The 15,441-nt window shown below is 34.8% G+C and overlaps 1 protein-coding gene across 1 annotated transcript in view; it reads left to right on the top strand.

Moving 5' to 3' along the window:
• The window catches only part of FLT1 (fms related receptor tyrosine kinase 1), a gene marked incomplete at its 3' end in the record, with an annotated part of 112,017 nt that overhangs the window by 58,121 nt on the left and 38,455 nt on the right, over positions 1–15,441 (top strand). Inside the window, exons 12-15 of the mRNA XM_083363101.1 lie at positions 3,977–4,085; positions 6,425–6,715; positions 12,556–12,702; positions 14,082–14,213. Of these exons, the coding sequence (XP_083219227.1) occupies positions 3,977–4,085; positions 6,425–6,715; positions 12,556–12,702; positions 14,082–14,213 (679 nt within the window). The remainder of the gene's footprint in view (positions 1–3,976; positions 4,086–6,424; positions 6,716–12,555; positions 12,703–14,081; positions 14,214–15,441) is intronic.

Here is a 15,441-nt window from a genome sequence, read left to right as displayed (position 1 = left end):
TATTTATTTATTTATTTAGATTTATATACCGCCCTTTCCCGAAGGACTCAGGGCGGTTAAGTTCCTGCTAAGGTTGAATGGTTGTTTATTAGACTATAATGGTGAAAGCCACTGCCAAATTCTAACCTTTATAATTATAATATAATTACTTTTATGAAGTAAATCTGACTGATAACACTGTCATGCTGCCATAGCATCCAGCTCAGTACAGAACATGAATCACACTTGTTCAAAATCAGGCCCTCAGTATCTCTGTGTGTATTGTGATAACAATACATAACTGATGCAACATCCTTTGTTGGGTAAACAGGTAGTCCTTGACTTATGACTGGTTGCTTACTTTAAAGTTATGACAGCCTGCCCCCCCCCCCCGCGGCAAGGTATTTTATAACCTGATTCTAAAGTTCTGATAGACTTCCCTCCCCACTGTGGTCCTGTTTCAGGTGCTCTGCAACCAACCTCACTTATAGTTGTTTGCAGCATCTTGTGATCACATGACCACAATCTACAAGGTTTTCTGATAACCGGCTCTACAACCATCAGGACTTTTGACTGTAATGGGCAGGCTCCATTACAGTTGTAAATTGGGGATTACATGTATGGCAATAAACCTTCTCCAGTCACAACTAAACTTTTGCTTGTATTACGTGACTGTTCACAATGAAGAGGAGAGCTTTGGGAATGTTTAAATTCTCATTTTTATATACTTTTAAGATTAAGCCAGACAGAATGTTATGTAGTAAATAGAATAAATGATCAAAAATCCATTTACCACTGTAATCTTTTCTAATAAATGTAAATTCCAAGCCACAACCTCTGAAGCCAATGTATAATTCCCTTGTTTACTGAATAAAGTATTAAGGAATATGATATTTTTTAGTGGCCTTCACCCAATGTCTGGTTCTGGTAGCTAAGGAAAATGTTTGCAAGACATTTAACAAAAGAAAAAGCGTGGAAAATGATGTAAATAAAACATGAAATTTTTTCCAGGGTGAAGCAATTGTGAAAAAAAAATATATTTCATGATTTTACACAGAAGTACAGTGAGGATTAACAAGCAAGTAGATGAGAAATGAGTGTGTGTTTATGACTTGCTGGATGAATGGAAGCTGGGAAGCTGGAAGAAAGACAGACAGATATTTTGCCCTTGTAGAGCTTGTACAGAGAACAACATAAATCAACATGAGTTCTTCTTCCCTGTCCATTTTAAATGAGTTTATACAAGCAACCAGGCAAGTTAATTAGAAAAAAGTGATGCTTTTAATGATAGTGATTTCCTAGATAACTAGGGACTGGATTTCAAGATTTGAGAGATATGTCTGATCTGGAGAGACTGAACTTCCGTTTAAGAATTGCTTTCACAGCATGGGAATCCTTTTTGATGGGGCAAGAAAATGATAATGTATTGCCCTCTCCTTTGGACAGAAGTCTGACATTGGTGAAGCGTAATCTTCAGTGCTGGATTACTGAAATGTACTGTTTGTGGGGGAGATCTTGAAAATGGTTTGAAAAGTACAAAGAACTGAAAATGTAGCAGTACTAGCCATTTGTCCCAGGTTGTTGAGATTCGGTTAAATTGCTAATAAATTTGGTGCAAATCAATAAAAAAATCTAGACCAATCAGTTTAACATCAATACCTGGGAAGATCCTAGGAAAGATAATAAAAAAACAGATCTGCAAACAACTAGAAGCAAATAAATTTGTAACTAGTAGCCAGTACGGGTTCATTAAAAAGAGATCATGCCAAACCAATCTTATTTCATTCTTCGATAAAGTGACTAAACTAGTAGACCAGAGAAATGCTGTGGACATAGTATACTTAGATTTCAGTAAGGCATTGTTAAAGTAGACCACAGCCTACTCCTTGGTAAGCTAGAAAAAGGTGGAATAGACAACATCACCACCAGATGGATCTATAGCTGGCTGGCAAACCAAACTAAACAAGTAGTCCTCAATGACACCACATCCACATGGAGAGAAGAAAGCAGTGGGGTACCACAAGTTTCCATCTTATCTTCATAAATGACTTAGATGAGGGAATTGAAGGGGAACTCATCAAATTTGCATATGACACCAAACTGACAGGAGTAGCCAGCACCCAGAAGACAAACTCAGGATTCCAAAAAGATCTCAACAAACTTGAACAATGGGCTCTATCCAACAAAATGAGTTTCAATGTGGAGAAAAGCAAAGTTTTACATTTAGGCAGGGAAAATCAAAGGTATAAGTACAGATTAGGTGAGACCTGGCTTAAAAACAGTAACTGTGAGAGGAAGCAACCTAGAATTAAGGAGAAACATCCTGATAGTGGGGACAATTAACCAGTGGAACACCTTGCCTCCTGAAATGGGGGGGGGCTCCATCACTGGAGGTTTTTAAGAAGAGAGTAGACAGTCACTTATCTGAGATGGAATAGGTTCTCCTGCTTGAGCAGGGGGCTGGACTAGAAGATCTCCAAGGTCCCTTCCAGATTCTATTCTATTCTATTCTATTCTATTCTATTCTATTCTATTCTATTCTATTCTATTCTATTCTATTCTATTCTATTCTATTCTATTCTATTCTTTATTTGTTTATTATAAAAATCTTCCCACATTGTTATTACACTTGTGTAGGCAAGAATCAGTGTTATTTATATATGTGTTACTTGGATGGCTGTGAATACTTTGTCTTCTTGGGTCAAAGAATACTATGCATATGAATACTATGCAGTTGAAACCTGTCTTTGTTTAATTATCAGCTTTTCTTTATACAAAAGGTGTTATTAAAAAAATCAGAGGAAAGAGAGTGGTTACATAGAGATTATCTATTATCTTTGGCATCCAAACGCCAGTTGGAAAATATTGGTGACTAATGAAATATTTTTTTAGGATGTATTGTAAAATGTCGGCAGGCTGCTGTTGATGATGGTAGGGAAGAAGGCTAAAGCATCAGACAAAAGTGTGGTTTGTTTATGAATGTGATGTTTGGGTAAAACAATGACAGCTTCCATTGTTGGCTGTTTCCCTCTTATTAATCACAGCAAAGTTAAAATTTGCTTTGTAAGCAGATCTTCAGAGCAAAAGTGAGACAACTCATTAAGGGAATATCTAGATCATCAGTATGAAGTGTATTTCGTACACTTTAGTGCATTTTAGTCTTTGCAAATTATCAAAATCACACCATGATTTATTTTCCAAGAACCGTTTACCCTCAGTGGCTTCATTTTTCAGACATGTGTTTCTTCTCCAGAATCTTCTTTATCTCTGAACATGCACTAATTGTAAGCATTGGACATAATTTTCAACATGGATATGTGTGCCAAAAATAGATTCTATTTTGCTTATAAAATAATCTCAATGCCAAACTTCTTATTGTTATTTTTTAACTTGTCACAGGCAAAGTAATTGCCTTGCAACTGTATTTAGTATTTAAGTTTTTATGTAAGTAAGAAAGGCAAGAATCTCTTCTTTGTCTTAGCTGCTTCTTCATTCTCCAAATGGAAGCCAGATTTTCCTGGAAATTTCGTGGTCAATTTTTCTCTCTGACTCAGGGCCTTCGTTGTACCAGACCTCATTTGCTGCAGCCTCTTAAGCATGAGATAAAACAAACATCCTAATTTTATATATTCAAAATGCAATTACTATGATAAAATAAAACTCTCTTGGGAAAACTGCTTTCCTCTTAATTGTCCAATTACTACCATAGGCTTTTTCTGCAATGAAATTTGCATTTGATTGAATGTGTTGTAATTGAACCAAGTGCTGAAATTGTTTACACTCTTCTGAAGAGAGGGGAGAAAATCACATTTTATATATCTTATTTTTTGTTTACTTTTTATCATTGTGCACTATTTCATTACTTTTATCTTTGTACACTATTTGTAAGCTTTAATAACATTATTTAAAAAAAATGAATTACATTAGAGATATTGTTTAGCTGGATCTGTGAAAAACAGTTCAAATGTATAAGTATAAAATTATTGTTCTTTCACAGACTGCTAGCATCTTGGTTGTGGCTGAATCCAGAACATCTGGAATCTACAGCTGCATAGCATCCAATAAAGCGGGAAAGGACAAAAGAGACATCAGTTATTTTATAACAGGTGAAGTACATTTCATGCTCCAATAATTCGTATGACATTTAGTATATTGGGTTGGTTTTTTTGCCATTTTGTGATTAATGAATTGTTATGACAGATGTGACAACTAAATTTAATATTATTTAAGTGCTAATGTTTTGGCTTGTAAATCTAATCAACAGCTAATATAATCAGGCATCCCTCTTAAATGTAATTATCAAAGAAGTTGCTTTGAATGGAGGAAAAGTAAGCCATGGGACCCTCTGGTCCTGCCAAGAAAGGAAAGCTTTTTAAATCAGTTTCAGACTCAAGTAGGTCTTGCTATGGGCTTAAAAAAAGTATGGTATGAGAAAAGCATCTGTGTGAAATTGTTCAAGCTTAAGCTAGTGCAATTAGCTAGCATTTTCTCCTCCCAATCAGCTGAAGGGAAAAAAACCAACAACTAAATGTTCAGATTTACTAGGGAACAAGAAGAACAACAACAAAAAAATATCTTTAAACTAATGCCAATTCAAAATGCTGATGGCTGTGAACAAAAGGCCAGGATGCTAAAAAGGATTTCCTTTCAGTGTATTCAAAATAGATATTTTGGGGCTAGACTGATTGCTAGAGGTCTGTTAGCTTTTCAACAACTTTTAAGTTTGTTTTCATTTTAAGTCTGGCAAAACCAGAGAGAATGCTAAGGTGGGGACAGGAACATAGGGGGGAGCAGTTAAAAAGGCCATTCTCTTTTGAGACTTTGCTACCGTGTACTGTCAATTAATTAGATTGAAATCTAATTGAACTCAAAGATAGGGCACAATTGGCCTTTCCCAATTTTGCACCACATTTGTGAGGAGAAATGCTGGGTGAATATTTTCTATCCATATTCTATATTTTCTATTGTCCCTTAACTTTTTAAAAGATGGAGTTCTTCTTGGTTGATAGCAGTTGTTTTGCTATAATAAAACACAGAGGGGCCCCTAGGATTTAATGGAAAGCAAAAATCCAAGATTTCCATTTGCTGGAGAAATATTGTGCAATGTATGAAAGACAAGATATTGAGCCAATCGTTTGGCCGCTTTGTAATTAAGTAGAGGCAAAGACACTATGCGCTATTGATAAGAAGTTCTCCAAATTCCTTTCTTCTTTCAGGGTATATCGAAAGCAAATCCTCTTTCAGCAGAATGAACAAGAAATTATAGTTGTAGAAAAAAAATGTGGAGAGGTTTGTTTTTTTGGCTAGCTATTAGTCAAAATGCAGGGTATCTAACCAAGATGATAGGCTCCACCTGATGAGGGCTGATTATAGATCAGTGTGGATCCCTGAATTACTCTTTTAACTAGTTTGATTATGAATTTGATGTAGAAAAATCTTCTTTATTAATTCCATTAATTATCTCCTCTAGAAAGAAACAGAACTATTCAAAGGAGCAGACAAAATAGAAAAAGACATCAATTGACCACAACTTAGTGCTGTTTTAATATTTTTTTCTGTGATTAGGGGGTCCCCACCCCACCCCCGGTTGTCTGCTCAAATTAGCCTTCATGAATCTGAAGCCTTTGTTTTAAGCAGATTTCACTTTAGGGACTTCATAATAATCAAAATCACCATGGCTTTCTTAGCTATCTCTGAATGTCGAATGGCTCATTCTCTATCTTCCACAGACTCCACCCGATCACTCTGATCCTTCCCCTATTTGTTGGGCTGTTTTGCTGGCACGCAGCAGGGCCCTGGGTGGGTTTGCAATTACTGAGGGTGAGACAGGAACAGTGTAGCCTTATCTCCCGGCAGACCAGTGTCACTAAATGCATTTTGAGATTCCTGATGGTGCTTGGCAAAGATAAACAAAATCTTCCATCAGGAAACCTGGGAGCAATTTCCACAGGAAGTTTCAAATCACTAAAGTAAATATAACTTTTTTACATTATTCCAGCCACTCACTATTCAACTAGTCTCAGATTTTATTACTGTGAGGTGCTAAAAAAAGTATTTTTTTTTAGTAAACGCATATTAAAATGCATTTTTTCTCCTTTCTTTCTCACAAAATTAAATTGTTTATTGTGCCTATTTCGTATTCAGCATTTTAAATGATGTAATATATCATTTCAAAAATTGCATTATCAATTTGCATAATGTGCAAATTTGCATAATGTGCAAATGAATACTCACCAAATATCACTCTGTGTTTCATCCAGTTTATTTCTGTGAAAATATTCCATGCATCATAAAAAAAATTTCCAATTATGTCCTCCATTCACTCAATAACCACACCCACCACCATTTAATTTCAGCTCCAGGAAGGATACTTGGACTATGTCCTAGAAATTGTATCTTTTTTCAGATTTCCTATGAACTAAAAGAGTGCTTTGGTTTTTGACAGATATACCAAATGGATTCTCTGTTAACTTGAAGAAAGCACCTGTTGAAGGACAAACACTAGTGTTGTCATGTCTAGCCAACAAATACCTATACAAAGACCTCACATGGCTTTTACCAAGGACAGCTAACAACCAAACAAGAATTAAAAAAGCCATTGTGAAGGAATATTCCATGGAGCTCCCTCTCATCATCAAGAACATTTCGCTTGAACATTCAGGCACCTACGTCTGCCGAGCAAGAAACCTATATACTGGCAAAGACGTGCTTCAAGAGAAAAACGTTACCATCAGAGGTGAGCGCTGTAACAAAAAGGCTGTTTTCTCACGGATCCACAAATTTAAGAGCGCAAGGAATGATTGTACAACACAACACAATGTAAGCCAATAAAGGACTAACTAAAAAGTGACACTTCACTGATATAATCTTGATTGACCACTACTGTACACTTCCAAATATGGAGGAGGAATAACAATGCCAAAAAAAAAGAAAGAAAAGAGAAAGGCCTCCACCCCAAAGTAAACAAAAAAAACCTGTCCCTAAGCCTGGGCTTCCAATTTGGCTCAGAAAGTCCTATTCTACTTTGACAAAGATGTGGAAGTTGGAATTTGGGAGAGTTCCCCACCCCCTGCATTGCATTTTGTGTGTTATGTTGTATTGTTCTTTGCAGTCTCCCACCAAGTGCTAATGAAAAACTTTGGAACCAGCTTTTCTTCGGCTTTGATATTCAACCTCCTCCCAAGTGTCAAAGCTGCATAAACTGAAAACTTTTTTTTAAAAAAAAATAGAAAGACTGCTGCCTTTGGTCAACATTGGACGCTTTATAAGTTAACTTTGGTGCAGAATAAGCACAGCTCAGTTTGAGAGATTGACTGGACTATGGTATTATTTACTTTAATCTGCTCTTTGTGGATTTATAAATATTGCCTGCTGAGCAAGTTCTTATGCTTATTTATTTGAATTCATTTTTCTACATTAAATACACTCATTTTTTAAAAAATAACTTTTCTCAGGGAAAGCTCTGAGGAGGATCTAAAATGAAAAATAACATGTTGAAATTAGGCATGGTTTGCATCAATTAAACTATTTAAATCCATCAAAATTGGACCCATTTTCTTTGAGTAAATAGATTGTGGGAGATTTCCATTGGGTCTCCCTTTGCTTTCCTTTCAAATAAATCACAATACTATGTTAAACATGTGTTGACATGAATGGGAAAAATCTTCATTGACATTATAATGAAGAAATATGTAACTGTTAAAACTAACTTAATAAAGAGAACTACCACATTTACCCTTACTAATAAGGTTTCAATCATCACAGCAAATATTTAATGTATTTAAAGTTAAGGCTACTAGTATATGTATGTATCTGTGTATGTACAGTATGTATGTGTATGAAACACACACACGTACGTATTGACACAGACACACAGACACACACACACACATCATTTCTTTTTCATTTTCAAATGGTAATAAGATTTCTAAAATGACTAAACTACTGATAGAGAATTAAAAACAATCTATCGTTACTTTTAAATGTTTCTTGTCAGTCTCTTTTGTGATTTTATTTCAAGATTTCCTTTGTAATATAAAATCTGTATAAGAAAGAGTCTACTATTTTGAATAGATCTGATAATTTTATTTTTTTACAATGTGTACCTAGTATGTTTTGGATGGGTGTTCGTTTATGATTAATTATTATATAGAAATTTTAGCCAAACATGTGGGAATGACAATAGCAAGAGCAAAAATGGAAACAAACCTGCCTTTGCAATGAAAATGGAGGGAGGGGGGCTGTCAACATGATGGTTTCTTATGCCTGAGAACTCACCCACCCATTTCCTTCTTTAAGGTAGCAGGACCGTGTCTCACAGCCAAGCTGGCCGTTCACGTGGGAATTGCTTTTGTCAAGTGGTTGGGGTAAACAATAGCATTTCCCCATCATACCAGTTTTGTAAAGTCCAAAACGGGATGAAAACAATTAGCTACCTGGAAGTTGTCAGAGTGAAGGAAAGAATAGTGGTTCCTCTTTTGAAATTTTGCCTATATCCTACCTTTTATAAAGCCATTTTTTCAGCATTATCCAGAAACTATTTATGTTCCTGTAAAAGAGGACTTGGTATCTATTTTTACTATGATGAAAGCCAATCTTATTCCTGGTAACTGCATGACAGCTTATTTTACTGCATTCTAGAGGAGGAAAAACGAAAAAAAGAAAGAGCAGCCCTAACAGGATTGTGAATTTTTTTAGATGGGGGTCCTCAAAGACAAATTTGCAGAAACCTGAAAATTAGAGTTTAGGGGATTGCATAAAGAACATCTTTAGCTCTAGCAGAGCTAAAGAATAGAGTAGAGAATAAGTGCAGAGAGTAAGATTCAATCCACCAAAAAAACTGATTTTAGACCAGTTAACAAGATGAATTGAAAAGCAGGCACATAAGCTTATTTTATAAAGTGCTATTAAGGTTAGAGCTTAATACTTAATACCGACTTAAGCTATGAATTCAAAAATGCTCCATAGAACATCATAGACATAGGAAGGGATACTGTTTCTTCTTTTTTGGAGATGGGAAATTTATAAAAATAGCTATGAATTACAATGGTAGCTACATATTTTTCCTGCATTGTTGTTTATGTTGAAGTTTATGATACAGTACAATCTCTGTATTCCACAGTGATGCCACCGAAGGCAAAGGGTTTAGACAAGCCTCTTTTAAATTCCCCCCACTCCCCACGATCAGTACTAAATCATGCACGTGTACTGGAACATACAAATTTTGTCTTCTCTGAATGATTTAGCATTGCATATATGATTGGGCAAACTCTGCATGTTAAACTTCAAATGTGTTTTTTACTTATTTAAAATGGAGCTGATCATATGTCACTTCATAATGCAATATTAAAAAATAATTTTAAAAAATACAAAAAAGATGGGAGGGCAGAAATTTTTAACATAAAATAGCATTTTATTTGTTGACCATGTTTACGGGGAGAGAATTTCTTTCTTGTGTCAGGGTTAATTATTTTTTCTCTGTCTGGCTACTGAAGTCATGGGATCAACCGTACTATTGTAACAGAGGACTTTGTACCATGCCTGAGTTCCCTTCATGTTTCTGGGATCAAAGAAGCTATAGTTTACTAGTAATTTCTTTAGTGAAGAAGAAGTTCATTTTTGACTGTGTATAGAATAGCCAGATTGGTTGCAATTGAAATCAAAGAAAGATTGGTGCTAAAGTCAAGGGAAAATAGCTAGGCTATTCTAAAGATCTTTTGGAAAATTCCTAAACTTAAAATCAGAAAATGTACATGTAACAATCAGGAAAACACCAAATTCTTGCTTTAACCAATTATTCAAAAACTAGCTAGTTATGGAAACATCCTTACTAAAAGTAATATGAAGAGTGATGCAACCTAATTTAAAGAATTGTTTCTTGATATGTGTATGGCTACAAACAAATTAAACTTAATCAAAAAAGTATCTAGATTGTGTGACTCTTTTTTCTAACTCATGCTACTTGCCCCTATTGCACTGTTCTGTATAGTAATCCTATGGAATACAAAATTCATATATGTGGCAAAATTCATATCCTTTTGTAATGGACATATTTTCAAAACATGATTTTATATACAGTTAATGGAATAAATAAATAAAAATATAATAATTGAAAATATTTCCAGGTGCATCACTGGTAATTAGGAGACAATAGATAAAATGCAAACTCCTTTATTTTTTCATATTTAACTAGTATAACAAAATAATTCAATAGCTTGTACACCAATCACCTTTCATAGAAATAAAAATAGAAGATACCATTCAGTATTTTTACTATACTGTTCAGAAGGTCTTCAGCATTTAAAGATATGCTATGCAAACAAACTATTGTATGTTTAAAGAAACTGCTGGCTGGTTACATAGCAACAATCAGTTCATAGTTTAATGGATCCTCTGTAGAGAAATAGAGATCTTGTTCAAGTAACAGAGGTCATTTTAAGAAGCCACATGTTTAATATATGTTTTCAACGTTTTTGTGAATAAGTAGTAAATAAAACTTTTAAGAGAGTATACAGATATGATTCTCATAAATACTTGGTTTGCTGTAATTAGTGACAGAATAACCTATCGGCTCTTGGTAGGAGTCTGAATCTCCTACAAAAAGAGGAAGTATCCATTGTAAGAACAGCTCAGATACTGACCTTGATCCCATCACATTGGAACATAACATTGTCAACATTCTCAACAGTCTGAGAAACATTTTAGTCTACCAACAAGCATTCTTCATTGTTACACTAAAAACTCTATTTGAAAGTTTTGTAACAGGAGCATTTGTAGAGGTAGCCAAAATGACACTTCAGAGCATTTCTTATTTTTTTATTTTTCTGTTGCATTTTTCAGAAATGATCTACTTGTATGCAAAGAGTATGCAGGATCATACAAAGACGAAGAATAGGAATAGGGTTTCCGAGTTTTATGGTTTTGTGTCAGAACAAGAATATCCAAAGCTGCCTGAAACTACATGATAATTGAAATGTTGAATCATTTAGTGCAGGCATGTCAAACTGCCAGCCTGCAAGCCGGATGCATCACCCCATTGCTGACAATGGGGAAAAAGTCATGTCATGTGATGTCATGCGTTTGACATGCCTGATTTAAGTGTGGCTGCTGGTTAAAACATCCTATATGGTGATCAATGACAATTCATTCAAAGAAGCAAATTTAACTCTATAGAGATTATATTAGCATCGGACAGCCATCTGTTTGAAATGGTTTTCCTGCTTGAGCAGGGGGTTGGACTAGAAGACCTCCATGGTCCTTCCAATTCTGTTATTGTTATTCTGCATATATCAGGTATTATATTTGATAAAGGTATATATATGTGTATATATATATATATGTGTGTGTATATATATATATATACATATATATATATATATATATATATATATATATATACATATATATATATATATACATATATATATATATATATATATATATATATATATATATATATATATATATATATATATATATATATATTTGTTTTCGTAGATTCTCGCGGGTGTCTGTATGTGTAGATCTAGAGTCTCGGGTTTCTTCCCGCGTTCCTTTCATCTTCAGAAAGTTCTGGCGACGAAAGAAACGCGGGAAGAAACCCGAGACTCTAGATCTACATATATATATATATATATATATATATATATATATATATATATATATATATAAACTTGAATTATATGCCACATGCACACATAGAAACCACATGCCACATGCATGCATAGAAACATATGATAGGTTTTTTTATCCACCTATCAAGTCTTTCCCAAGATAGGCAGATATTGTTTGATGCTGTTAAAGGTATCATCCCAGGGTGTTAGCTATTCCATGTAAAGCTGATTTTAGTATTATTATTGGATCAGTTGTACAATCCACAACTTATAAAAATCATTCACAACCCTTTATAAGATCATCACACTTCACTTGGCATACAAATGTGTTACACAGTAATTAGCAATATGATTGCACTGACAGTATTAATAGTATAGTGTTGCATTTCCGATTATTATTATGCATTTCTTTCACTTCCATTATTAATCTTCTATTTTTTCTGGAGAATTTACTGTTAAATTGGTGTAAAAACACTTGCCAAATCTTACAGCTATGCTCATTTGTCTAGTGCTTTTTATTCCTATTAATAAATGATTAAAAGTGAAAGAAAATGCATTTAGGCATCCTATCCTATCCTATCCTATCCTATCCTATCCTATCCTATCCTATCCTATCCTATCCTATCCTATCCTATCCTATCCTAAAAATACAATCCTAACCTATGCATGAATATTTAGAGATAATATCGTATCTTTCAGTGGAATATATTATGTGGTCATGGAAAAATATTGAATCTAGCATGAGCATGCAGTTTGATTACACTTGCATTCCCATTCTATACTTCTCATTTTCTTCTACTGATATGGGAATGGTGCTTTTCTACAAAAAATCTGAGATACTTGTATAAGCATGTAGAAGGCAAACTGGAAAACAGCCACAATGTAGAACAGGCAATTGGAATAAAAAGAACATGATGCCATGGCACTAGGAATGTACTAATTGATTTGTTAATATGTTTTGTAGCTCAGGAAGCCCCATATCTCCTTCGGAATGTCACTGATCAGGTGGTCAACACCAGCCACTCTCTTAAACTGCAGTGTTCTGTACATGGTGTGCCAGAGCCCCAGGTATCATGGTATAAAAACAACAAACAGATACATCAAGAATCAGGTGAGTGCAGCACCCATTGATTTCTGTTTCTACATAAGACTCCTTGCATTTTTTTTTGCCTCACATGAAATAGTATAACTAACATTTCCTGCAATATTGAGCTATAGATTACAAGTGGAACTGCTTCTAAATCAATTCAGAAACCTCTTCTTCATTAGCCTATCCTTGACTCAAAGTTTAGCTTAGTCTTTTTTTTCAGATTCTAGTTTTCCTGGATGTGTGTATGTGAGAGAGGGAGAGGGAGAGGGAAATGGAGGGAGATAATATGCCAACATAATATATATTTCAAGTATTTACTAACTTGAACCCTTCTTAAATTGTATCCTTGTGCTGGAATATTCACATAAATATTCATGGCTTTGCTCCAATATAATGTAAAGTTCTTAGAACATAGCCCAAGAAAGAAAAGAGTGCAAAACCTTTGTCACTTCAATCATGTTTGTTAAACATGTTTTTGCATAGAAACATACCTAGAGGAGAAAAAAATCAATCATAAACTCTAAATAAATGCTTGGAATCCACTTCCAAATAATTTTGTTGGCTAAAGTCTTTCCCCAATGCCATTTTTCATAACTCTCAATCAGGTGCCCAAAATCTACTTAATAGCCACCTGCCATCAAAAGTCATCAACTACTTTCATTATTGTTCATGGAATACACATATTTCATTATTAATTATACCAAAGAACACGATTCGCATTAATATTTGCATGCATATTTAACATTATGATCAATCTGGTTTTATACTTCACTGTGTAAAGACCCACACTTGGACATGCACCGGAGATAAGGGATAATAACTAATTCAACCTGATTAGAACTCAGTACAAGGGATAGAGTACCATTATTACCTTAAGGACAAGCCTATGTCAAACCTATAATATTTACATTTCAAGCATCCAAGAACATTTATCAGGAGACATCTGCTTCTCATCCTGGGAAATGTATTTGTGCTGATTTCTCTAAAATTATATTCAATGGATAGAAATAATTGTTGGCAGGGATGATGTCAAAGTCCTCACACATAAATGGACTGATGGTTGTTTTCTAGTTCAGAAATACCCTCCATGGAAGATCATCTTTTAGATTCAGAGCTTCACACTTGTCAGCCATGTATTTCCTTTGTAGAAAAAAGGGAAGGAATCCCATCGCTTTTTGTTTTGAAAAGAGGGGCCCACATTAATCCCAATTGTCCTTTCCAGCTCATATAATTGCCTGTGATAACATCAATTACTTCCATATCACAAGAAAACATTACAATGTCTTTGTTTTGCAGGGCATATCACAACTTCGAGACTGGTTTATAACTCCAACATCCATGATAATAGGATTTTTTTTTATGTTTATGACCTACTCATTTTGAATTTTTCCAATTTGCAGGTATAATATTGGGGCCAGGAAATCAGAGTCTGTTGATTGAAAGAGTGCAAGAAAGTGATGCTGGATCTTATCAATGTATAGCCACTAATCTGAAAGGAATGGTGAAAAGTTCGGTCTATGTTACAATACAAGGTAACAAAGCCTTAAACCATGATTTTTATTGCTTGATTTTTGCTGTTTGATTTTCCTGAAATTCCAAACTGATTTCCATACAGGAGATCTCGTTCTTCATAGAAAAGCAGGTAAGGAGCATCTTATCTAGGACATGCTGCTTTTATTTCTGTTGAATAAAGCTTTAGCAAAGGAAATGCACTAGGTCAACAGGACAGCTAACGGAAACACTTAATCAGAATGTGTTTATATTGACCTGAAAATAAGTTTTGTTGCATTCCAACAAACAAGAGTCAGAATAGAAGGGGTATGTATATTTAGCCTCATTGCTTGCTTCACTTCCTGTTCCAGAGTATAAACTGAGTGACCTATTTGATTCATCCTAGAGTTATTTTCTGTTGTCTTCTTTCTTTCATTCATTAAAACTAGTAATCTGTATGCTTTTGTTTGAGAATTGTGGCTTCCGAGTAGTCTGACAGGTCCAATACATGGTGTTGTTTACCACCCCACATGGTACAGGACCAGACTATTTGTGGGATTGTCTGTCCACCCTTATTTTTATATACCACACTGGGTCTATCAGGAAGGCCATGCTGCAAATCCCATCCAGCAAATCATGCCAACTTCTTGGACTCCAAAGTCATATCTTGTGGATCCCAGTGATGGGGAACACCTGACTCTGTTAGCCTTTTTTAAAGGTTGGTTTCCCCAGGCGTCTGGGCTAGGAAATTAGGTATTATTGCTTATTGTTTTAGGGGTTACTGTTTAACCAGATAGCTTATTCTACAGTTTTAACATTTGCACGCTGTCCAGAATCACTGTTGGAAGATGGGTGGTTCTAGACATCATAAAAATAAATAAATGTCCATCCCATCTTATCAGAAAATTTAAAAAAAAATTAGGCGGGAACGTTTGAATGGTTGATTGTGCTAGGATATGTCAACAACTTTATAATTATTTTATCCTGTCCATTTGAGATAGTTAGACAGCAGGAACTATGCTCCCGCTTTTTAACAATTTGGAAGAAAACTGTTTTCTGGATTTGTTTTATTATTAGTTGAATAGTTTCCCAAATGTTGGAATATTTTATATATCTCTATCTACAAACACACACACGCACCTCACAATGGAAGATAACAGCATTCCATGTGCCTTTGGCCACATGACAATGGAAAATATCTTCAGACCATGCTGGCTTCCTTGGTCAAGAAATAGATAAGCACCATGCCCTAGAGTCAGACCCGACTGG

The sequence above is a fragment of the Vipera ursinii genome (genome assembly GCF_947247035.1).
Source record: "Vipera ursinii genome assembly, chromosome: 4".
NCBI lineage: Eukaryota > Metazoa > Chordata > Lepidosauria > Squamata > Viperidae > Vipera > Vipera ursinii.
The sequence above is the reverse complement of the archived record's forward strand: the minus strand, read 5'-3'. Positions and strand labels throughout refer to the sequence as shown.